Source organism: Mauremys mutica, chromosome 6, assembly GCF_020497125.1.
Source record: "Mauremys mutica isolate MM-2020 ecotype Southern chromosome 6, ASM2049712v1, whole genome shotgun sequence".
Taxonomy (NCBI): Eukaryota; Metazoa; Chordata; order Testudines; family Geoemydidae; genus Mauremys; species Mauremys mutica.
The window spans coordinates 85,823,220-85,849,389 of record NC_059077.1 but is presented as its reverse complement, the minus strand read 5'-3'; the positions used below and the strand labels follow the sequence as shown (position 1 = coordinate 85,849,389).

Here is a 26,170-nt window from a genome sequence, read left to right as displayed (position 1 = left end):
ATCTTTGGCCAAAGATTCCACATCCAGCCTGCATGCAAATTTGGCAACACTATGAACTGAAGCCCAGGTGGTTACCCTATATATTTCCAGAAATGGAAACCATAGCTCCAGTCTACTGAGCTTTGCTGATAGACAAGTGTTATGCCTCTGCTTTAGAATAATCCGAGAGCAAATTGCTATCCTGGGCCCACGCAAGATGAGAAGTCTTGTGGATTTTCTGATAACTGCCTATGATATACAGACAGTACATTTTTCTTTCTATACTGAGAATAAGGGCAGAAAAATAAAGCTATTTCTTAGATGAACTGAAAAGAAAAGGGATACTTTTGGCCTGATCAAAATTCCAAGATGATGTGACAGGCATTTCAGAAAGTCTTTAGCGGTCTTACAAGAATGAATACGACTGAAACAGCAAAGCTTGACTGACAAATTTGAGATGAAAATGCTAGTTATGAAAGTTTTATTATAAAATTGTGATTACTGGTTTATTAAATGGCTGTTCATTCCTGTTACTGCCATGATCTTTTCACTATTTCTCACCAACAGGACGTAAAAAAAATAAACTGACATGTTTTTGGAGCTTGTTTGTTTGTTTTAGGAAAGAGTACAAGCTCAAGGAGGCAGGGCATAACGTATATGGAGACATCACGCAGTAACAGTAAGCTGAGATTATTGCAACAGAAAACATTCCAATTTAATTTAAAAAGTCATAGCATAGTCTTAAGCAACAGAACAGAATATTTTAAGAAGTTTAAATTAGCTAACTTTGTTCTTTATATTGGTACAATGAAATTGTTGAAAATACTAAAAAAAGTGAAACTTGAAAAAAAAACTAAATATGAGTATGAAAAGAATCTACACAATTACCTGGAAACTCCTGTCTGATGAAGCTTTCCAGATTTTGCCGTATATGTTCACGAGCCTGATCTTCTATAATATTTGGAGCAAAATCTTCTTTAAAAAAGCCAGAAACACACCAATTCAGGCAAAGTATGTAAAAACATTGCCACAGTTAAGTGACAGGAAGGGGGCAAAAAGGAAATTGATGTGGGAGGGGAAGAGAGGGAGGAGTAGATGGAAGAGGAGAAATACTAAGTCAAAGAAAAAAAATACATTAGGAAAACAGTACATTTTGTCTCATCAGAAGTGAAGATTGCCATTTTGAAAGACCAAATAAATGGGGGGAAATGGTTCAAAAAATCTGAAATCAGCATATTGTTCTTTGTAGAAATTTGCTGCCTTTGTTCTTTCAAACAGCAGTTTCTGGTAATGAGATACAAAATATCATTCAAAGAACTGCACCTTTTGGAAAACGGATGCCTCATATAGGCTCTGAAGTCTATGTGTAGATGCCTACATTTCAAGAATATCAAATATCCAGCAGCTTTCATTGACTCCATGTTTAGGTCAAGGAGTCATGAGGTCAGCCTTACACACTTTTTGGATTTTTGCTCTTTGGAGGTACAATTTAGACTTATGAATACAACAAGTATCAGGTGCAATTTAGCAATTCAACAAATGTCATTACCCTATAGAATCTCACCTTTTGTACTAGTTTTGCTACTTTCAAAACCCAGCTCCACTGATGCTGGAGACCTAAGAATTCCCTAAAGTACTATTAAAATCTAGTTAACTAATTCATACTTTCCACAAACATATTGAAAGAGTGCTGTATTGATGACTTACTGTAACACTGGATGCAAACTTGATCTAAAATATTTGAAAACTTGGGTGTCAACGCTGGCAAAGGGTCTAGCTCAATTTTTTTGAAGTCTTCTGGACAATCCCTCTTTAGGTGACCTTCTCGTTTGCACAAGCTACATACCACCATAGGAGACTGTGAATAGAAAGCAAGACATTTTTTAAATCTATGGCCCTTTAATGAATCAGAACTATACTTAGATATAATATGTCCTAAACTGTTAGTAATATTTCCTGGTGGTCAGATGTCAAGAGCTTACCTTGCCCTTTGTGAAAGCAGGTTTATTAAATTCATAAAAGAGCTCAGATTCCAGAAACTGTCCTATTAGTATGCCCTCTTCACAAAGGCTTCCTTTTTCTATAAAATCCTCTTCATTCAAATCTACCCTTAGAGGTTTATCTACATTTTTTCCCAGCTCTGTCTCTTCATATTTAACAGAGATGGACAATTCTTCCTCTTCCTCAGACAGTGCATCTTCATCCCCAGATGCAGTGTAAGTATTGTCCAGCTCATCTTCAGCAGTCACAATACCACCACATTCTGCTTGGTTTAGGATAAGACTCTGTTCTCCCTCCTCTTCCTCCCCCTCCTCATCTGAGTTATTGATTTCAGATATCTGGTCTTGTAACGAAGGTGCAAATTTGTTAAGGGAATCATCCAGTTCATCAGTCTCCTCTGTGCTCTCCTCATCCATCTCAGCTTTATCATCGAGTATTACATTGCATTCTAAACCAAACTCATCCCTCTCTGCGACTACAGTGCTCTGAACACCTTCAGTCTCTGAAATACTGTATGTTTCAACATCATGCTCACTTGCTGGAATAGGGAGATCTCCATTTTCACTGTATTCATCCAAGCCTTGATCAATAACGATCACATTTTTCTGCCATTTCTTATCTTGGTCATGTTCTTCCTCTTCCTCCTCCTCATCATTTCCACTTTCTGTCTCTACACAGCTTGGTTTAGAGTCCTCATTATCACCAGAAATCATGTCTTCAATTACAAAGTCTGAATCTTCCTGGGCAATTCCCAAATGTCCTATATCATCTGCCAGTTCTTCTTCAGTCAGGCTTTTAGAGACAAACACCTTTGAAGGGTCAATTGTACATGCCTCAGGCATGTCTATACTTCTATCAATATTAATACAATCAGTTGCTACCACTTGCCCCATTTTGTCAGCTACATTTTGCATATCAGTGGCATCATGCTTTATGGCATCCTTTTCAGGTTCTAATCTTTGTGATGTCTCCTCATTGACATTCAAAGGCTTTTTTGGGCTAGATTTTGTAGGTTTTTTGTGGGGTAAAGCAAAATATTTGTAAGTTGACCTTAAGCAGTGAAGAATATATTCATATACTAGTTGACTGTTCAGAGTTCTTGCCACATTCCTCTTTACTGAGTAAGGGTCTGAAAGAAAAAAAAAAGCCATGAGCTAACTGAAGACAGAAATCTATAACTTCACTGATGGATATAAAGAAGCAGCAAAGACAAGTTTGATTAGTCCTTATTCTCTTACAACATTTAGATATATTGTCAGTTAATTTAATACACTGTTTTAGGAACACATTAGCAATAAATAGCGCTCCAGACTATGTGGAGGAAACTGTACATGTATCTTAATACATTTAATAGTATCATACAGAAACATATGGCTGAAATTATTTTTCTAACATATCCGACAGCGTACTTGCTAAGTCAGAGGGCCGATAACTCTAAATTGACAGACTTCAGGTACCTTCCACAGCAATGCGCTTTTTAGGCCAGTCCTTTGATTCACGAGACACTGCTTCTTTGAGTCGTATGCTGATGACCAGATCAGCCAAATTAAACTCCAAGGCATAGAAGCGAAGCAGTTCTACCCAAAGCTGCCCAACCGGTGCTGAACACTGGTGTCCTGAATCAAACACTAAGGGAACCTGTTAATTAGAAAGCAAAAGCTTAAACCGTCTTCAGTTTTAAGGTGTATGAAAACCCCTCTTTTGGGGGGCAGGAAAAACATTCTACCAGTCTAAAACTTGTTTTTCACTCACAGATACTTATGTGCGCGCACATGGAGTAAAGTAAAAATGCAGAGTAACAGTATAAGTTTTTAAATAAACTTATAACTTAAGTGTTAAAGTGGTGTGGAGGAAAGGTCACAATGATAATATTGTAATGAAGCCATAACAGATAATACAACAGCTAGAAATTACCTCTGCAACGAATGTTCAGGTCTCAACAATAAAAATTAATGCTCTATTCAAACAAGGGAAACTACAACATTATGAGAGTTAAATACACATTTTACAGCTACAGAAAAGGACAATTTAAAGATATTGTTATCTTAATTTACACTAACACCTCGAACACTTAAATCAAATTTAATAATGGTTGGACAGTGACATTTATGATTATGGCTAATATTAATCATGTTTGTGTATTTAAATAAAAATGTTCTTGTGCTATAATTAATATATTTCAAAGTAAGCATTTCAGATAATAAAAACCTCAATTAGGATGAAATATATAGCCTCATCAAATGCAAATCATTTTTCAGAAAGAATCACCTTGTATGGTCATTTAAATGTACAGGCACAAAATGTGCACCTCAAGCAAGATGGGGAAGTGACAAACAGCAAATTACATAGATTAGAATGTTTCTGGATATTTATTCTGCCAACTCTGAAAGTCTGTCCTCTTTGGTTAGAGTTGTTTCTAAGGGCTAAAAATAAATTTGGCATGAAGCAAAAGACATTGCGGATACTGGGATTCAGTACTAGTCCATTTTGGTATTTGTCAATAATTTGTCATGTCTTTAGTGTACATTATGCTTTTCCTTAGATTAGTCCTCTTCAGGTGGTCCTAGCTTTTACGGCTATACGGTATCTTAATATACTTTGTAAGAATTTAGTTTATGTTAATTTTATAACGGTTCATTTATAAACACAGCACAAATTATTTTTAAAGATTTCATATTTTATCTATATAAAGAATGCTTCGTATTTTAACAAATAAGATCTTTTTAGAAAAGATCAGGAGTATTTTCACTTAAAAAATTATAAATGTTAGCCACTACTGGATTAAATTTATGTAACTTCTTTATTATAGAACACTCCCATGTGCGATTAGAATGAATTTATACAGTTATGCTATTTCTAAAAAGAGCAATGTTATTAGATAAGAAAAAGAGGTAATTTAGTAGCAATTATCCTGAAACAGTAGTTTGAAATTAAGAGTTACTCGTTTGACATAGTCAAATATGAAATAGGATTTTTTGAATTATGTTCCCTACTTTAATGGATATTATTAACCCAATATTGTGACCATGGAACCTGTTGGTGCCAACTGGCTGAGGACACAGGGGTATATGAGGTTTACAGGGATCTCCTGGATCTGGTATCTGCATACTGGTTCACCGAAGAGTGTCATGTAAGGTCTATAATGAAAACCTGTGTCACACTGGTCATCATAATCATTGTGAGGTGTGTGTACCGATAATATGTAAGGAGTTAGGTACACATAGACACACAATTTTCAGTGTGAGTTAAGGCAGGTCACCAGAAAGGGATCAACATACTCCTGTCAGGCAAGAGAGAAGAGATGCTTATCTCTGGGTGGCTGTCAAGCGTATTATGTATTGTCTACTTCACAAATGGAAGCCTATCTACAATCTGAGCACCAGGCTAATCAAGAGATTATAAAAACTGACAAGAAAGGAGCACAGAGAAAAAAACTACTAATGGGAGGAGAGATGGGGAATCCTGTTCACAAGTTAAGACAATGGATTTTTGTACTGTAACTGTAGAGACACAAACTGCATCCTTCACCTAAGAGACAAGCTGACAGCATGCTTCTCTTATGAGCAGAGGGTCACAGCTAACTTTGCTGCTAAAAGCTGGGACAAAGATTTTTTGGGTGAGACAACCTTTATGAGACATGAAAAATGTGTTAGTTAAGTTTAGGCCCCGGCTTTTTTTTTTGTTAAGTAAACTTAGATTTGTTTATAGTGAAAACAAGTATAAGTGCTGTGTGTTAAGCTGAGTTGTGGTCTAAGGAGTAACTGGGAAGCTGTGGTGTACTGTCCCTTTGGGAATAGCGGGTCTGGTAATTGTGTGAGTGTCCAGTGGTTTAGGGGCTGGACACTGCCGGCATGCTTGGAGGACTTGGGTTTTGGAGTGTGCCTATCACTAACCTGGGAAGAGTGAGTGGGGCCTGTGGAGGCCTGGAGCAGAAAGTTTGTGTTGCCAGTAGCTGATGGAGTCAGAGAGTGATCCACAGTGGGCAAGTGGTGCCTTACAACCCTGGGTATCCCTGGCAAGCATCACAAATACCTTACAACTTAGAATTACTTCCTGATCTCCTAGTAGTTGTCACATTTGTCTTTAAATGCTAGAATGTCACATACACAACAGAAAACCAGTCACTGAATTAGAGATAAGGTGGGTGAGGTCAAATTTTTATCACCACCGACATTGTCTCTCTAATATCCTGGGACTGACACAGCCACAACATGGCATACAGCCACTGAATTATGAAGTTTAGCTTCGCAAAACAAACAATTTTACTTCACTTAAAATAAAAATCAGTGGTCATTGCTGAGAGATTTCTCAATTAATACTGAAGTAACTGAAATGGTTCAGACCTTGCCCCTTTTAGGAGAAGCTTCTTTTGGGGAATCAGCATCATCAACAGCAGGATTATACTCCCAGACTACAATATCATTCTCAACATCTTTAAGGTTGAAGTTCACTAATCTGTTTAAGGAGAATCCTCCAATCTGGAGAGAGCAGAGGAAAAGAGGAAAATACACCAGACATCTTTTTTATGTGAAGGATTTCAAAGCAGCCTCTTCCATAGTATTAATCATTCAGAAAAAAGTCAGTATTTTAAAGATGTACAAAAATACCCATAATAAAGGCTTACTGAATTGCCATTCAATAGAGTTCTTTCTCCCCAGTTAATCTGTTTTCTGCTTAAATGTCACCAATTCACACTACAACTCATTAGCAGATTTTCAAAACGAGAAATTACACCCAATATCCATCTAGTTATGATTCATAGTTGTATCTTTACTTTGTTAAAAGTTCCATCACATGGCTTTAAATAAAATTTTATAAATAGATCGATTTTGATTCTTTAACCAAGCTCAAGAGCTGTATGTAAATGGCGGGTGTGTAAAGAACTCTGAAATATGCTAATAATAAAAGAAGTTTGAAGAAGTCTGTTCTAGGACTAGGATAAACTTTAAGTGCCTAAGTCCCATTCAAAGTTACTGAGTAGTTTTTGAAAACTTTACACGTAGGATACCACCTTAATTAATCCCCCTTGTTCATAGGCATTATGATACAGTCTTTAACTACATAACTGCATATTATTTTTTTCCCTATAGGACCCCCGCCTTATCAGTGCACAGTATGGACCTGCATTAGAGGTGAATCAGGACTGTGCAGCGAAGGAGATGGAGCCACACACTGAACAATGAGAAAACAAAAGAGCAAACAACTGCTCATTAAGTGAGCACCACTCATTCCGTGCACTGAACGAGGCTAGTATCCTGTGGAAAATAGTATGTGATTACGTAATTAAAGATGGCATCATAATGCTTGCGCACAGAGGAAGGGATTAAAATTGCTCAACTAACCTTAATTGTAGCATGTTCTTTTAATATATATTATGCACACAAAAACTATATTGATATTTTGCTGTTGGTGACTAAGTGTCTTCCTCTCTTGCACAAAGGATAGGCAAGAAACAAGCAGGTAATAATTAAGTTACAATTATAAAAGATTTAGAAAATATCACTCTCAGATTGATAATACTTAAATAGCACATACCCACAATCCCAAATAAACAGGCAGAAATGGCTCTTTCCTCTGTTGTAGAAAGAAAATGACCATTAAAGCAAACACGTAAGATGGCAAACCTCCTTCTTCAGGACGATCAGCACAACACAGCTATAAAAAAATTGAAACACATTAATATTTTTCCACACCAGGCTTTTTATTATTATTATTTTATTTTTTGGTATCTATAATCATTCTCCTATTTGCAAAACCATCAGTCAACTTAAATACTGTAATAGAGAGCGAAGATTTATATAACTCGTTTGTCCCCATGTTGTGGGATGTGTTTGGTTTGAAATGAATTCATGTAGTAATTAAAATCACAACCAGTGTTCTAGTACAAGAATACTGAAATCACTTTTCTTGTATGCATTCCATTCTGATAAACTTCCAGCCATACAAGCTATTGATTATACACAATGGTTGGGATTTTCAACGGGGATGAAGAGACATTGAGTCAATGGGATCTTGACATAATTCCCTTCAGCTTCTTGAATAAACTGTTCATTTTCAGTTTATAGAGTTATGGTATAATAAATTCAGAATTGTGACTCTTATCTTTGTACTGTAATCTTCTCAAGCTATTCCAGAAATCAAGACTTAAGGTGGCATATGTGGTATGTATACCCAGAGTACTGTCTAACATTCACAAAGATGATTGGGTTTTTTAGGACTCCAAACTTCACTATTTTAAAACGACTTGCTATATGAAATAAACATACCCTACCTTCCATCAAACACATATACTTGCATCAAATACTCAAAGATTTCACTCATTTTTCCCACACAAACTCTTCCTAATTAATTTCCATTAACTTCAAATGTGAAAATTACCTCATTTGACAAATTTTAAGAATTCTTCACAAATAATCTTCCCCTTCTATGCACTTGAGACACTTTTGCAGCTGGTACTCAGGGGCAGAGAAGTTGGGATTTCATAGGCAATTTTTTAAAAACTAACAGATAAAGATTTGCATAACAACATCTTTATAAATTGAAAGTGTTGCTATTAACGTAGCTAGACTCTCAGCAAGCAAGTAACAAAAGTGTTTATGGTTTTTTTGTTTTTTTTTTTAGTACAATGTTGCTTAATGTCAAGAAATTCCAGCTAGAGTTTCACATCAACCTCTATTATTATATACAAAATGCTGCCTATGTAAAGAGATCTTTAACTAGAAAGGCAATGTGGCACAGTTGTGGTTGCTGTGTACACTATAATTTAGTGCAACTATCTACTCATACGTGCATCAGTTAGATAATCTCAGTCAGTGCATGCACATAATTGGCAAGGAAAATAATATACTGCACATAACAAATATTGTATTCCTCATATGAGGATAACCTGTGTGTCAATTTAAAATTCAAACACATTTTTGAATTATAAAAACCTAATAAAGCAACTGAAAGTTTCTTAAAAGCATGAAATACTGTTCTATTTAGATCATTCAAGCAACTGAACAGATTCTTCTTGTAAAGTTAGAAAAAAAGAGTCATTCAATCTAAACCAGCAATTTTCATTTTTCAGTACTGGAAGCACCTTTTCCATAGCAAGGTACACCATCTAGCTAACATAATGTAGCAATAGAAAGACAGGGCAATTGCAATCTGTTTGTGACTGCCCACATCCCTCAACGTGGAGAACCCCGGCTCTAGATCATGCAAAATTTTAGACCAAAGAGTAACTTTTTTCCCAAGAAGAGACTCAGAGCAATCGCATTCCTAAACTACAACTGCAGATTTACTAGCATGACATTAGACTAAAAATATGAACGCCATGAAAACCAGGATGTATCTTGGTTAAACTTTTATACACTACCTACTCTCTTTTATCCAGGTGCCTGTTTTGAGAAACTCATCAGACAAGAGTTGGACAAAAATAACTGTTTGAGACGTAAACACCCAGTTGTGTTTTTTTTATTAAAAAAAAAGACTCACCTTTGCCCAGTACCTGAAGGCAATCACTAGAGGTACAAGAGTTGGTTCTAGTTTTCCAAGAGTAGCCAAATGGTTTGTCGTCAGACAAGCATTTTCATTCCCTGCACTTACTTTACAAACAAGGCCACTACAATGACAAAGAAACAACCTGAAAATCCTGCAGATGTTTTAAGGAAAGCTATATGTCAGATGAAATCTTACAAACTCTCTCAAAATTGAGGCTGTCATGAGAGATTTAACAGCCTCAGAAACTTAACATTTACAATTAAAGGAAGCAAAAGAAACTGGTTTGTCCTGTGTATTTTTAGTTTTACAATTTAAACATTTTAAGCTTTTACAAGAACAAAACCATTTTAAAATTCACAACAATTCACTACTCACTTTCTGGAGATTTTTTTTAAGCAACTAAATCATTTAGTCAATTAACTAAAACATCATACACTGTCATTTACTTCCATGAATCAAAATAATTTCATTGTAATAACCCCATTAATAAAAAAAGTTCATAAATTATTTCCAAGTGCAGGAAAAAAATCACTAATGAAAGATCAAGTAGCTGCAAACAACTGGTGATAGATTCTACATCAGTAGGTAGTTACACAATATTTCATGAATCTTAAGTGGTATGTGGTAAGTGGGCAAAATAAAATGCCTCACTCCTTTTCTCATAGCACTAAAGCTATTTAAGCTCCCCTTGCATTGTTTTTTAGGTTTTTTCCCATTTGATATTAAATCTGCATTGTCTAGAAGGGAAGAAAGGAAATGTTCTACTTTAGCAAATCATCCCCAGTGCAGAGGTGTGCATAGTGAAAAAATAAAAAGGTTTTTTTTGTTTGTTTTTTAAAAGAGGGGAAGGGGGGTTGAGGAAGAAATAACCCTTACCCTCTTATTCTAGGCTAGGAATGACTTGCCCATAAGTGTGTGTGTCAAGATCCATGGAACTGTAATAATTTAGTACAGAAATGTTATTTTTTCAGGTGTGGGTATGTGTAATTTACATTGCTATATGCTATTAGAACACACAAATTGACAACGGAGACCTTTGCTTTTCTCTGCAAACCACCACTGGTACTCTAGCATGGAAATCTGCATCAACATCAATAAAAGATTCTGGGAGGGAAAAAAAGAAAAAGCCACATTAAGCACACTATTAATAAAAAGCTTTGTGTTTAAGGAGAAACTCATGTAGTGCAAGGAGTAGAAATAGATTCTGGGTCTATCAGTCTGGCTATTAAAAGATTCACCTTAAATTAGAGATCTGACCAACTCAAGTATGAAAGTAGAAATTTAAGTCTGGTGGGTCAGTATTGACAGACGTTGTGTTAATTTAGATTTTGAACATATGAAAGGAAAAATGCAGTCCAACTATATAAACTTGCAATGTTTCTAAACAAGATCACATTGTTGGTAGAGGAGGCAGCAGCTTAGCAGTTGTGTTAAAGAAAATGCTACAAGGAAAAATTAAACAATTTTCAACAGTATATACTGTAGCTATCAATAAGCATACCTGCTTAATATTGTTTTCAATGTATTCATCTAGGTTGTTGGTTTTATAGTAGACAGGTTAAGGATCCAGAATAATTTCAGTACTTTTTCAGGCAACAGATGACATTACAAAAATGATGGATGAAGGGGTGTAGGGTAATCTCAGGTAAACAGAATTAAACCATTTAAGCTAATTTTCCTCAATATCCTATTCAGACCTCTTATCTAGATATTACACCAGCCCTATTGACATCATATAAATCTGCCTTCAATAGGTCTATTTTATTGGGATCATTCTCCCTTTCTGTTTTTTCTGTCCTTTCCTCTATCAACTTTAGACAATCCAATTCTCACACCCAGTTCTTCTTATTGTTGGTCTCTTCACATTCTCATTTTTCCTTTCAAATAGGCTTCAGTCTCTTGCTTTGACATCAGTTAACTTAGTTTTTTGTTTTATATTTATGGGGTCACCCGCTGCTCAAATAGCCAACAAACTATAGCACATCATGCCACTTCGGGGTTTTAAACTTGCTGACCAGTTCAAAACAGCTTTGAAATCAGCCAGTCAAAATGATCTAGATCTATTGCGCTATATGCTGCCTTGCTCAGTATGTTTTCCACAGCTATAGGAAAGAGAGATTAGGAGAGCTACAGTAAATGAAAATACCTACTTTCCCAGGATGAACCCCTACAGGCTTTCTTTAAAGTGGCAACCAAAACCTCTACACACACAAATACAAGTGACCTATTAGTGTAGAAGCATTTTTTGATGACGCTACAGAACAGCAAGAAATTAACTGGGAAGTGCTCCTGAGGCCATGCACAATGAAGGAAACACTTTATTCTTTATCAATTTTAGTACAAGCAACTTGTCACATAAATGTTTTCTTCCATGTTCTAATTTCCAATTAGATTTCACTGTTCCAAAGCAGAGGTTACTATTTTATACCCAGGTGTTTGTTTATTGCTGAACCAGAGTGGAAGGACAAAGTTAATCTCATTCTCCCCTAGGTTATGCAAATGACTAGTGAGGAAGGTATAAATACATTAAGATATGCAAAAAAAGGCATAAAATCTAATTACTATATACATGTTTAATACACTTTCCTTTACAGCAATACATTTGTCCCCCTCTAAATTACAGTTATTCTATATCAGGAAATAGTTTACAACTTTTTGTTTTTTAAAGAACGATTCAGCTACTATAGATAAACTGGCCAAAGTAAACAGAGCACTACACTATTAACAAAACTGTATTTAAAGACAGTTTTAGAGTAACATGCTTTCCAACAAACATGTTAGCCAAATCTGTTTTTAAACTTCTTAGCATGTGGGAGGGCCTATCAGCATAATCTTTAAAAAAAATCCTTGACCTCTCAACTTGGGGGGGAAGGGTGGTTGAAAAGAGTGGAAAGAAGGGTAAAACCTCACACACACAAGATAAAATAGAAAAGGAGCCACCCTCCCTATCTTTTTCCTTTGTGTATGTTCTATTTAGATTGTAAAGACCCCTTTTTCAGCTGGGTTCAACCCAGTTTTCGCCGATGTGCATAAATTAGGAGTGAGTGGAATTTTTTTTAATACTTCAACATGCAGGTGATGAGTTTGCATATAAACATTCTCTCTTGTGTACAAAACATCAGCACACCAAAACTATTTGTGCAGATGTGTGCACAAAATTGTATATACATGAAAGGAGGCTAGGATCTGAAAATAAGGCCTTAAGTACTTTGGGATGAAGACTAGTCTTTCAGGTAAGAAGCACCATGCACACCTATGCTACTAGGTAAACCATCCCACAGGCTAGCCTGTGGAAAGAGGGGCAGCACAATTTGCTTTGAGTTTGATGGCATCCCCATTCCTGATGTGAATGAGTGCACACAGCTGGAATTTCTACCAACAAAGGACATACTGGAGCTAGTATTTGAATGAAATACTAAAGAAACTAAATTCTTTAGATATTATACAAGTGATGCATTTAGTATCTACCATTATCAAATCAAGGGTAAGTCATTTGTTGGAATACACATGACAAGCTGAACAGCTTGTCTGACAGCATTAGTTATGTAGTGTTGTAGCCGTGTCAGTCCTAGGATATTAGAGAGACAAGGTAGGTGATGTAATATCTTTTATTGGACCAACTTCTGTTGATGAGAGACTCTAAGGTATGTAAAGGAGCACACCTTAACCTAGGGAGATTCGCACTACATTATGGGCTAGTAGAGGAATATTACAATCAACCTCTATTTCTGTGATACCATCAGCAGTGCTCACAGAAACAGCTTGGGGATCATTATAGAATGTTACGCCTTAGAGTGTTGTGGTACACAGAATTTTAGGCTACCACCATATAATTCTATCCAAGGCACCACTCCTGCACCTGCACTAAGGCACCTGCTTAACTTCATGCACTGTGTAGTCTCATTTACTTCACATGCTTAAGTCCCTGCAAGATCATTGACCAAGTAAATATAGCAACATAAAAATGCCAACTGTTTTCCCTAGCTGTGAAGACATTTTGGAATTCAATGTACAAAATGCTCCCTCCTCCAATTATGTAAGCTTAATACCTTTACTCTTGTACCTGTCAATTTACTAGTGTATAAGAAGAATGAAACTATATACGGAGACAGACTTACGCAAGCATTTGATTTGATGCATCTACTTAAAAAAAGTTTTGCATTCAGAGAAGTACTGTGATAATGGCAAAGGATGATTTTGAAATGAAACTGAAAGCAGTGAACAAGTATTTCTTACCACTATTCTTCAGACTTTCTTGTACAAGTAAGAGAACATCTGGTTGAGCCATCTGTGAAATGGAGTCAAATAATAGAAGTTTATTAAAAATCCATAATTAAAAAATATTTTTCAAATATTTCAGTAGTTTAAATAATACTTTCATATTGAAAAGACAGAGAAGGTTCTTGTGTCTGGTGCAGGCTCACTGTGACTCCTAAGGCAAGTCACAACATCTATCGCTCAGTTTCCCCATCTATAAAATGGGTATAAATATCCTGATCTGCCTCACAGCGTTGCTGGGAGGTGAGTTTTAACTCATTAGTATTTGTAAAGTGCTTTGAGTTCATTGGACTGAAGATGCTATTAGCGCAGAGTAATACCACTACTAATACTACTTTAACAACAGATTAAGATGATTTTAGTTAAGATACAGTTAACGATAGTGCCCCTCGGATCAATAAATTTTTGTAAATACCACTTGGCACCTTTGTTATTACTTACTTAAATGTTACTATAAAAGGCAATTAAGCCAATTTTACATCTATAATAAAAACCTGCTTACTTACATTGGCTGGAAACTGGACATCAATGTTTACGTCAGAAGTTTTGAAACCAAACCTGCTACAGGAGGAGCCATACAGCCTTAGCGAGCAATCTGCAAAGAAAGGAATTTTTTTGAATTTACTCAACATCTTAATCCAAATCCTGGGTTGGAGTATAGCCACTTTGCAATATCTTGCCAGCAGATTCTAGTCCTAGAACTGGTGCAGACAGCCATTAGAGGATCACCCCAATTCTGAAGTATCTTTCAGTAGCACAACAGTTCCTACACTTTATCCCTACAGCTGGTGAAGGGACTGAGGTCACACCCATCAGGGCATGGCTTGGGCCTCCTCTAAGACCTGCTGATTCCCAGCAACTAAGTCAGTGGCAGTTGATGTAATTTAGAGCAACCTTCAGGCCAAAATGTTGGCACTACATCACCAAGCAGAACATACTGACAAAATCAAATTATATTAGTGGCACAACTTGTCAAACTCTTAGAGATGAAGATTACTCTTGTGGAGAAAGATACTTTTTCTTTTTAGTATATTTGACAATCAAACCAAATGGCAGAGTTATACCTGGCAATTTCTGGTGCAATAAATCTTCCATCGCTGTTTTAATTTTGAGTCTTTGTTCCAAATCCTCATTATTTAAGCCAAACTCTTGCACTACGTTTTCAATGGCAACACCAATAGCTTGTATCTGGGAAGGTATTGGTGGAGGCAGGGTAGTCAGCAGTTCTTCTTCTTGCTTTTCCTTCAAGGACAACCATATTTTAACATATTTAAATTACTCTCTTCAGTTGCTTTAATGAGGTAGGGGTGGGTACACACAACCTACCGCCATAAACATTTCTGTCTGCCCATCTATATTACGGAGCTAGTAAGCAGTTTTAAACAGTTGCTGCATTAGGACACAATTAAGGTCTAGAGAAACGAGGGTAGGTAGAAAGAATCATTGTATATCATTTATCTAGATAAAGAGTTAGAGACTACACAAGGTTTCAATAATTTACAAAAATCCATACACCTATATAAAAGGATAGAAAAATATCACTCTTATAAGGAGTGGTATGAGATAATGAAGTTGAAGACAAAAGGGAAACCCTGTACATGCCTTTCAATTCCTTTTGTCTTCTGGGGCAAAGGTGGGGAAGGGAGGCAGGCGCAGCAGGAGTTTCTTTCAGTAATTATAAAATGTCAAGTGCTGTTATGCTGACAATAGTTTTAAATAAATATAAATATAAAGCTGTTATTTTAATTATTGATATATATTCTCTCATACTGGAGTATTCAATAACCTTTTCATTTTATCTAGGCTATTTAGAAAATGGCAATTAAAATTTTTAAATGCATTCTTACCAACTCATTTTAAATCAAATATATTATAGCTGTCAGAAGCCAGCAAATGGCATATTAAGAACAGAGCAGATACATTATACTATTACACAACTGATGAACAATAAATAAGGTTAAGTTATTGCAGCTTTTTATTACAAAACTTTAAAAGTTATGACTTACACAATAATACTGAATTATCATTAAAAGGAACTTTCATTTAATGTATAGTTATTAGGAGATATCAGTAGTATCCTAGAGGCAGTCCTGAGTTCACTCTATGCTGGAAAAAAGGTCTCAAATTACTTATTTGTTGCTTTTACCAATGTCAATGGCCACTGGTAGACATTATATAGAGAAGCACTCTATATAACATTAGCAGAATATTAAGCATGGTAAGAACAAGGCAAGACTTCAGGGCTAATATAATTGCATCATCATTAGCAAGATAACAATACTTAAACATAAAGCATGGATTTGTAAAAGTGTCATTAACTCACCTTTATGTTTTTCTTGTGCTTCTTCTCTTTAATGTGCTTATGAGCAAATGTCACCGACTCAATCAAAGCATCACACAATTTGCAGGTATATTTGGCTGTTGGGTAGTTTCGAGGACGCTAAAATTGAGATAGTTTATTGACTAAGATACAGAAAGATGTCACCTTCATTTCACACATCTGCCAAGGTTAGTTAAATTGTCCTAGGAAGTCCAAAAATACACCCTCCCTCTTTCCTAGCCCTAGGATTGCCACCTTTCTAATTGCTGGTAACCAGACCCCCAAGGCCCAGCACCTGCACCACCTCTTCCCCCAGACCCCCCTTCTCTGCCTCTGCTCCCCCAGGCCCTATCAGCATCGCTCACTCCTCTCTCCTCCTCCCCATCACTTGCTGGATTGTCTCCAGGAACCTGCCTGCAGGTAGGAGGTGGCCCCAGCTGAGCAGAAGCTAGCACGGCCTGTCGCCTCCCCCCGCTCCATGGTAACTGAACTTTTGGTTTGGGTGCCATTTAGGGTTGCCAGGTCCCCTTTTCGACCAGACTTCCTGGTCAAAAATCAGGCACCTAGCAACCCTAAATGGCACCCGGACACAGACGCCAAAAAACGGACTGTCTGGGTAAAACCTGGACGAGTGGCAACCCTACCTAACCCCATTCTTAGGGCCAAGCTATTTGAATATCACATACAGAGATACTTGTAAATTCAAATACTAAATGTAGTCAAAAGCAAAAGGTACACTAATCCTCTTTTTATTCATTTCCAGCAACTGAACACCCATTTTGTTAAAATTTTATGGATTGGATCACTAATAACAGACCCTTTAGCTTAATAAAGTGGAATTCTTCAGTAAAAAGGCAAGCCTTTGATCTTCAATTCACAGATTAAAACCTATATGTGATAAAATATGCAAATACTGTATATACAAAGAGAGCTTTGTCACCTTCTTTAGTCTGTAAATGCAATCTCTCTTTAATCGCTCTTCAGCCTGCTGCAACCCTAGTAGTTCCTTCACTGACAGCATCGACTCATCTATAACCGGGCCGTCCATATAGTCATCTTGATCATACTCCTCTTTTTCTGTCCTTCTTGCTCTCCTTGGTTTCCTATGTTTCTTCATTTCTTAAAGAGAGTTATCAGAACAAATATACTGTAACATTATTTCAGAGCATACGACAGAATGGAGAGTGAAACTAATGCACTAAAAAAGGCAGACAAGATTACCTACTTGTCACACTTTTTCCTTTTCTGTCCTGTGCAAGTCATCTTCTCTGACAACTGCAATACCTCCCACTCCCCGGTCGTGCATATTCATACTATATCCTAAGGTATGTTTGTTTTGACTTTTACTGACTATTGGAGAATGACCTCTGAAGTATCAACCAACAGTCTGACCCACAAAAAGTCAGCAACGCTATTTAGAAATTCTTGTTTGATCGCCACTGGTTAACGCTAATGGCAACAGGTTCTATAATCAGTTTAAGACTCTCAAATTCTAAGGGATTAAGATGAGGTGACATGCTATCCCTACAGAATTAATGACACTGGATGAGTCCGCACTTCTGAACCTGAATATTTTAATATAGGAATTTTGATACTTCGGTATTCTGAAGTACCTAAGAAAATTACATGAAGGTTAGCACCTCTATACCTAAATTATACCCAGGCAGTAAACAGTGCATGAGTCATGTCATAGGCAGCTACAGAAGTATAGCTGATATATACATGATTCAATAAAATGTCCATAAGACACAGTGCAGATTTCCCCCCCAAAAGTCCCTTTACTTACTCCCATGTAAAGTACAGCCCTCATGTCAAGATACTATGGCAACATTATTTGTATTATACCCAGAAATGAAAGCTTATTGTTCTTGTGGTGTCACCCATTGTTCAACAGTACCAGTATATTGGCTATGATTGTCTAGGTACAATTAAAATAGCAAATTAAAAACAAGACAGTGATCCTTTTTAGCAGCTCAGAAAAGGGAAGCAAACCCCCTTTTTCACCTCCATAAACTAATCCACTTGTGTAAAATAGATGTACTTATCTTAATACAACGAAGCCCTGCAAAATAGACAGTATGATAAATTTGTTGTGTTTACAGCTAAGCTTGTGGCAGAAGTCTAGGTGTAAATATGCTATCTATGCTTTGTGAGCAGCTTTATCAGCATTTTTGCAACAGTAGTTACTGGTCCAAAGTGTACAAATAAAAAACAAGTGATCTTTGGCTCCAGCAGGAATGAGTAAGTACTGTCCAGATTTTCAAATGAGAGCCTGGATTACAGCTCACCTCTAGTTTAGGCACCTAAATAAAGTTGCTGGAACAATGGGCTCTTCCAAGTGCTTTTGAAAATCTTTTCTTACTCTGAAATCCTTCCACTGGCATCAGATTTTTTTCCTGTATTGATTTTTAGATGCCAACTCCAACAAGCAGAAAGAGAATTCATGCTCTGATATTTAAGAAGGTTGCCCTTGAACCCTGTATCTTTCAAGAGGCACTGTCAACTTTCATATTCTACTTTTTAAAAAAATAACGTTGCTATAAAGAACCCCTAAAATTACTAGGGGTGAAAAATTGGGATTTTTTTTCAATTTATTTGAGCATTTGATAGCACTTTGTCGAGTTAGCTTCCCATTTGTGTAGGCCATCCCCAGCAAGAGGAAAAATTAAAACAAACCCAAACATTTGATTGTGAAACCACAAAAAATGGCAGGGAGATTCAGCATATATAGTGTCTCAAACTACTTTTGATTGAAACAATGGAAACGAGATTTCAAGGTGATAAAAGGAATACCATATCAGTTTCTGTCTAGCAGTTGTCTTATGCTTTTTAACTCCTGAAAATGAAAAAATGCCAGTCTCTGTCCTCTGCAATTCCATCTCTCCCCAATAACTTCAGTCTTCCTTCAGTCTGTTGCAATAGCTGGGAAAGACAAGTCTCTGGTATTTTACTCATCTCTCAACTTTTAAGATATTCCTCCTAAGTGAATAGATCCAGTGCCTGCATCTGCTGTTCATAGCTTTCCTCCAACAGCAATATAAAAACACTCCTTTCCCTGCTGCTCATTGACAAATTAGCCCAATGGCTAATGATATGTCTACGCAGCATTTTGGATCAAGGAAAAGCAAACCTCTCAGCTCACGTTGACAGTCTTGGGCTAGCAGGACTCACACCTGTTCTAAAAACTACTTGTGTAGACAGCACTTTGAAGTTGTGGCTCAGGCTGGAGCCTGGGCTCTGAAATCCACCCTGCTCCTTAAGCTTCAGAGCCTGTGAATTCAACAGCAGCTTAGTGGCCACCTTTATTCTCTTCCTTCTCAAGAAAACAAGCCAGTAGCTCTCTAGCTTCATTCAGTCCACTCACCTGGTTAAAATATCTATTCATTCAGTTCAAGGGAGTTTTCAAACTCTGGCTCTCAGGGTTCTGACAGACAGTCATGAAACTGATCACAGCCTTGTTAGTGTCACTCTTCTATAGCTAGGCAAAGCTACCAGCAACAGAGCCCTCTCCCTGCAAACTCAGGAAGATAATACTGCATCTGTTTACATCCTGGGCTAAAAACTTTTTAAAAAACTTAAAATCTTGCAGAAAGTGATGGGCGAGGGGCCAGAAGACTTTTACACGTTGCTAAAGAGCATATGAATCACAGTTTGAAAATTAACAATAGTTCCAGCTACTCTAAGAATTCACCAATGTGAGATTTGTTTAGAAGCCTCTCAATAGCCAATAAATAAGTCAAAACTTGGAAACAATCTAACCACCCTCATGCCAATAGCAAGTAGGAAATATTCCTAGGAAGCAGGAGGTCTAAACCATCAGTTTCTGCTCAACTTTAAAACAATAAAATCTTAAGTTTCTAATCCTTTTGGGAGTTCTGCTTTACCACCATGTATGTAGCTTCAATGCTACTGTTCAGAACCCTGTAGGCAACAGTGTAACTGACAAGAATAATTTAAATTTCACTCAGCTGCCATTTAGAGAAAGCTATGACCAGAGACTGCAAGTATAACTCAACACCCAAAAGCAGACCCGCACAACCCACCATTCTTTCAGCAGACAAGAGGCTGGAGTAAGGCTAGAGGAGCAGAGACCCCATCTCCATATAGCTGCAACAAGGCTGGGCAGAGTGTGCGTTTTCTCCCTACCAGCAGCAGGTTAGTGATGTGTCCTTCAAATTTATCTGGTACCTACCAGCCAGAAGCTGATAGTAAAAGGGAATGAGCAAGCAGGGTCTAGGCCCAGATAGTACTCTGCTAGAAGTCCTAGTAGCAAAAAGGTAGAGAACGAAGTCTAATTGACTTTTCCCCACTTTGACTTACTCGGTGTCACCCCCTCCCTGCCATTCTTTCATACTGACTCTCTAGCTAATGGCAGTAAAACATTTCAGCTCTGCAATAGTCCTGTCATTATGCTCTTACAGAACTTTCCCTCTCCATGATCAATATCAATCCTCTGATTAATAAAATTTGGAAATCAAATAAGTGACAATGCATGGAATTCTGCTGCTCATCATAAGTTAATACTCAATTTTATGAGCACTGAAATAGCTGTTTATAAAACAACAATATGCAAAGTGAGTAAAAACTCCTATCATGACTTGATAGCTATAATATTAGTTGAGACCAACTAAATGGTAGACTAAGTATTTAAACAGAGTATAAAAAGCAACTCATCCCATGTCTTCACTGTATCATCTTTCCTTTAGTTCTTAAAAATGAAACAAGAAAGGTAATAGGTAATTAAAAAAAGGTAATAATTGGAGATATACCAATCTCCTAGAACTGGAAGGGACCTCGAAAGGTCATCGAGTCCAGCCCCCTGCCTTCACTAGCAGGACCAATTTTTGCCCCAGATCCCTAAGTGGCCCCCTCAAGGATTGAACTCACAACCCTTGGTCTGAAATGACTACTTAATGGATAGAAACTCTAATACAGTGAGTTGATCTGCACAGTCCCACTTATCCAGTATATTTAAATTTGTATACTCATTCAGTATCTGTGAAGTACAAGAGGAGACACAAATATAAGCTATGAATTTCCATAAGAGGCCACCAAAAGGCTCAGGGTACATCTACAATACCAAAAAAAAAAAAAAAAAAAAAGCGAGTCTCAAAGCCCAGGGCAACTGACACAAGCTCACACTACGGAGCTAAAAAGAACAGTGTAGATGTTCTTGCTTGGCCTGGAACCCGGGTTTTGTGATCCACCGCCTTGCTGGGTTTCAGAGCCTAGATTCCAGCCTGAATGGGAAAATCTACACTGCTATTTTTAGCCCCGTAGCAACAGCTCAGGTCAACTGATCTAGGCTCTGAGATTGCTGCCGCAGGGTTTCTTTGGCAGTACAGACATACCCTTAGTGCCCTAGATTAAGCTTCAATCTTGAAACCTGGTTCACTTATTCATTACGGGTTGCCATCAGTTCAGTTCTGCTTAACCAGCCGCAATGAGGCAAACAGCACCACCTCTAGTAAAAGACAGAGACAGTGCTTGAGAAGCTACCAGATGGAACATGGGAGCCAGAGGTTCCATGGCAGTTGATTGAGTGAAGGGATGGGGAGATGTAATAAAAACTTGTTAAGGACAACCAAGGGCTAGTCTATGTTGGAAACTTAGATCGGCGTAGCTCTCTCTCAGGAGTGTGAAAAATCCATACCCCTGGGAGATGTGGCTATGCTGACCTAACCTCTGGAGTAGACAGCAGTAGGTCAGTGGAAGAATTCTTCTCTTGACCTAGCTACTGCCTCTCAGGGAAGTGGATTAACAACAGAGATGTGAGAACCCCTCCCATCACTGCAGCAAGTGTCTACACTGAAGTGCTGTAGCTTTGCCACTGCCACGTTTTAAGTGTAGACACAGCTAAAGTGTGCCACAGGGACTCAGAGTCAATGCCAAGTCTACCCCAGGGTGGACTGTTGTCAACTAGTATTAAAGTTTGTATTGGTGACCCCTTTCACACAGCAAGCCTCTGACTGTGACCCCTCCCTATAAATTAAAAATGGGGGAGGGTTTAATTTAATGGGAGCTCAGGGATGTCAGCCCCACTGAGCTGACAGCTCGCGACCCCCTTTTAACCACCTTTAACCCCCGGTGGGGTCACAACCCCCAGTTTGAGAACCCTTGATATGCATTTGTTTTATGGTATAAGTATGATTTTTCTTGAAATATTTGGAAGACAGTTTCAGTAAAAGGACAGAAGACAAATATCCAATTTAAATGAAAAAACAAAAATACCACCCCTTCTGCCGCCCACACACAACCTCAACAACTCAAAAAATTCTCTTTTGACCTTTTCTGTAGCAATGTTCCTAATCATCCTGTTAAATGTCAAATGGCCTTTATTTCTTCTTCACTTCTCATTTTCCTCCTATTTTCTCTCTTTAGTTCTTCCATTACTGTTCCATTTCTCTCTTACTAGTACCTCATTAAACCCTCTCAATACCTGTATTCAACATCTTTCATCTTGCTTATACTGAAGTAGTAAGTGAGGATATGAGAGAGGTCTATAAAGCCATGAATGGTGTGAAGAAAGTGAATTAGGACGTCTTATTTACCCTTTCACATATCCCAAGAACTAGAGGTCACACGATGAAAATAAGGCAACAGGTTTAAAACAACCATAAGGAAGTATTTCTTCTCACAACGCAGTGTCAACCTGTGGAACTCGTCAGAGGACGTTGCGAAGGGCAAGAGTATAACTGGGTTCCAAAAAGAATTAGGTAAGTTCAGGGAGAATAGGTCCATCAATGGCCATTAGCGAAAATGGTCAGGGACACAACTCCAGGCTCCGGGTGTCCATAAACTTCTCACTGCCAGAAGCTGGGACTGGAGGATAGGTGATGGATCGATCGCTCAATAATAGCCCTGTTCTGTTCATTCCCTCTGTAGCACCTGGTTACCGGCCACTTGTTGGAAGACAGGATCCTGGGCTAGATAGACCATTTGTTTGACCCAGTATGGCCGTTCTTATGTTCTAATATTGCCAGTCACCTCATTTATATCTCCAGAGACAAAATGCTATCATATACCAGTTTAACAAAATTCCCCTTTCATCAAGCTATTCTAGTTCTCACTCGCTAGCACTGCACAATGGCACTGCAAATCTTCACATCAAGGAAGTTTAACAAAAGACAAAGTCTAGATAGCAGCCCTCAGTATAGTTAAACTTTACAAGGTTTAGCACAAGGAAAAAAAATACACTCCTCGCCCTTTTGGGGGCAGGGAGGGGCAGCAGGGGAAGAATAGAGACAAGCCAGTCACTCACTGTTCTTTTAAAAAAACTAAAACCTTTTTAAGCATGTGGTTTACAGTGTCTCACCATCCAATTTGGTGCTTCTCTACTTGAAGGTCACTACACTATCAGGATAACACTTTATGCCAAGATTGGTGAATATGTCTCTACAGTATGGATCTTATTCCTCTCTCCTTACAGAGGAAAAGTTCCTATTCAAATCAGAATAAGCCCCGCCCCATGACACCTTCCTATTTTACACAATAGTGTAAGGCAGGAGTTAGCAACCTTTCAGAAGTGGCGTGCCGAGTTTTCATTTATTCACTCTAATTGAAGGTTTAACATGCCAGTAATACATTTCAACGTTTTTAGAAGGTCTCTTTCTATAAGTCTATAATATATAACTAAACTATTGTTGTATGTAAAGTAAATAAGGTTTTTAAAAATGTTTAAGAAGCTTCATTTTAAATGAAGTTAAAATGTAGAGCGCCCTGGACCGGTGGCCAGGACCCAGGCAGTGTGAGTGCCACTGAAAATCAGCTCACGTGCTGCCTTCGGCACACGTGCCATAGGTTGCCTACCCCTGGTGTAAGGCTTTTATAGTTTTATTTTAAAGTTACAGATTGAAACATGTATAGAAGTTACCTGCATGAGAAGATAACATGTTAAGTTAGCTATTTTCCATGTTGTCTTATTCCCATTTCCTTTTCACTTTTTTTAGCTAATTTACTGAACAAGTTGTATGTAAGTTTACCATATGGTCTTGCAGCAAGTAATGTCAATCACTTGTGCAACTTCTTCAACAATGCCTATAGATTGGAGAGATTTATATCAAGTTGTATCTTGGAAAAAAGCAGAATATTAAAGTTGCAGACTGGGACATCACACTTGTTGTTATATACTTGTCTAAAGTTTATAAAGTGATTAACCTACCAAACCAACAAGATGGTTTCATAGTACGACCAGTTTATAAAAACAATCTTTGTATCATATATTGTAACAATATTGCTTAAAATGCTGCCATTGAGTACAGTCATACTTTGCAAGATAGAAGTGTTAAGGAACAGAAATCGTTTTACTTAGTTTTTTGCATTAACAGTGAACCTTAAAGTTGTACTTTCCAGACATGCACACAGTAATCGATTTTACTTTAAAAACTATGTAAAAAAATGTGTTTGTTACCAGAGTTTCCTTTCTGTGTGTCTGACATTTCTTCATTTAAGTCTTTCTGAAGCTGTCTTCTGACATTTCTGCTTCCTGCACCTTCAACCTCATGAAAAGAGTCTTTTCTTGTCCTGTTAAGCATAGGAATCCGAACTGTAGATTTGTACTCTCTCCAGCTGTCTGAATTGCCACGATGGTCATCGGATATCCATTTCTTAATTTGGTCTTTTTGGGTATCATTTATCCTAAACCCTTGGTTGTGACCCATGTTTTTAAAAGAATTTGAGCTAATCAGAATACTATGTGGTCCTTTTCTAGGACTGTTTCCACAGTGACCTTGTGTTCCCTTTTTCTTCTGAAAGCCCATATCTATTTTTTTGCCATGTCCGTAATCCTCCATGGGGTGGTAGTCGTGTTGTAAAGGGTTCCTTTTCAATTCCTCTTCATCTAAAACTCCCCTCTCCTTCGTTCTTTTGGCAAAGCAAGGTTTTGCAGCATCTCCCATTGTAATTGATTTTCAATATAATAATTTGCACCTGGAAAAAAAAAGAAGGTAGGTTTAAATAATCAACTGTTTAACAACAGATTAAAGAGGAATAAAAACGTAACAGGTTTAGGAAATGAGTAACTCATCGTTTTCCTCAGTACACCTTGCACATCGTATAAAGACTAGAGCTGAGAAATTTCTTTCCCCCAGAAAGTAGTAAATTTGCCAAAATATGAATTTATCAGGGCACCAAAACTATTTGCAAATATGGTAAATAGTTTTAACCAAAAAAGAATTTTTTTACATGAAACATTTTATTTCAACATTCGTTTTGAAACAAAATGTTTTTTTCAAATTAGCAATCAAAACTTTTTTGTTTTGACCTATCCACTCCCTCCCCCTCGGTTTGCTTTTGGTGATAAATCCACACATAAGGTCTATATCACTAAATGTCAAGCATTTTCATTTTCTTTTTACTGTATTTCTTTATTCTGTATCAAAGCAATACTACTAATTTAATTTGAAACTGAACTGTGCCTGCCATCATTCCCCTCCCCACCCCACCCGGAAGCTGTAACTCAAATTTAAGACAACATTTTGAAGGGCTAAACCCAGGCATGAGTAAATGAAACATGTCACCCATCTGAAAACTATTAGGTTTAGATATAGCAGCACGTAGAGGAAGAAAAGGCTAGATGTACAAAGGTATATATAGACACCTAAAGATGCAGACAGGCACTTTTGAAAAATCCCATGAGGCACCTAACGTTATGTTTATACTGCAATAAAAAAAACCTGTGGCACTAACTCACAGAACCTAGGTCAGCTAACTCAGGCTTGCAGAGTTTAGGCTGCAGGGCTATACATTTCAGTATAGATGTCCAGGCTGGAACCTGAGCTCTGAGGCCTCCCCTCCCGCTTGTGTACACTGCAATTTCAGACCCTTGCAGGCTGAGCTGCAAGAGCAGCTGTGGCCATGCTGTGGGTCTTTTATCACAGTGCAGATGTACCCTGAGTTAGCTTCCTAATTGGGAGTTCGGTAACTAACCTGCTGAAGTGCTTTCATAAAACCTACTAGGCCCTACACCTGCATCGTTAGGTACCTAAATACCTGTGTACATCCGACACAAAGTCTTGAATTCTCTCTCGCACATATTTTATGAAATTTTGTATAAATAAAATAGGTTATTTTCAAATGAAGTGGTCTAAATCACACAGATGTTGCACT

The 26,170-nt window shown here is 37.5% G+C and overlaps 1 protein-coding gene and 1 long non-coding RNA gene across 2 annotated transcripts in view; one reads left to right on the top strand and one right to left on the bottom strand.

Annotated features, from left to right (window-relative positions):
- Positions 1 to 8,332, top strand: part of LOC123373281 — a 34,280-nt gene extending 25,948 nt beyond the window's left edge. Inside the window, exon 3 of the long non-coding RNA XR_006580641.1 lies at positions 7,071 to 8,332. This is a non-coding gene — a long non-coding RNA (uncharacterized LOC123373281). The remainder of the gene's footprint in view (positions 1 to 7,070) is intronic.
- Positions 1 to 26,170, bottom strand: part of TUT7 (terminal uridylyl transferase 7) — a 47,009-nt gene that overhangs the window by 19,502 nt on the left and 1,337 nt on the right. The window contains exons 2-15 of the mRNA XM_045022199.1: positions 24,474 to 24,991; positions 17,004 to 17,182; positions 16,067 to 16,183; positions 14,808 to 14,985; positions 14,250 to 14,338; positions 13,702 to 13,753; positions 10,500 to 10,569; positions 9,460 to 9,586; positions 7,516 to 7,635; positions 6,324 to 6,458; positions 3,438 to 3,618; positions 1,962 to 3,109; positions 1,687 to 1,837; positions 868 to 954 (exon numbers count right to left, since the gene is read on the bottom strand). Of these exons, the coding sequence (XP_044878134.1) occupies positions 868 to 954; positions 1,687 to 1,837; positions 1,962 to 3,109; positions 3,438 to 3,618; positions 6,324 to 6,458; positions 7,516 to 7,635; positions 9,460 to 9,586; positions 10,500 to 10,569; positions 13,702 to 13,753; positions 14,250 to 14,338; positions 14,808 to 14,985; positions 16,067 to 16,183; positions 17,004 to 17,182; positions 24,474 to 24,960 (3,121 nt within the window). The 5' untranslated portion in view covers positions 24,961 to 24,991. The remainder of the gene's footprint in view (positions 1 to 867; positions 955 to 1,686; positions 1,838 to 1,961; positions 3,110 to 3,437; positions 3,619 to 6,323; positions 6,459 to 7,515; positions 7,636 to 9,459; positions 9,587 to 10,499; positions 10,570 to 13,701; positions 13,754 to 14,249; positions 14,339 to 14,807; positions 14,986 to 16,066; positions 16,184 to 17,003; positions 17,183 to 24,473; positions 24,992 to 26,170) is intronic.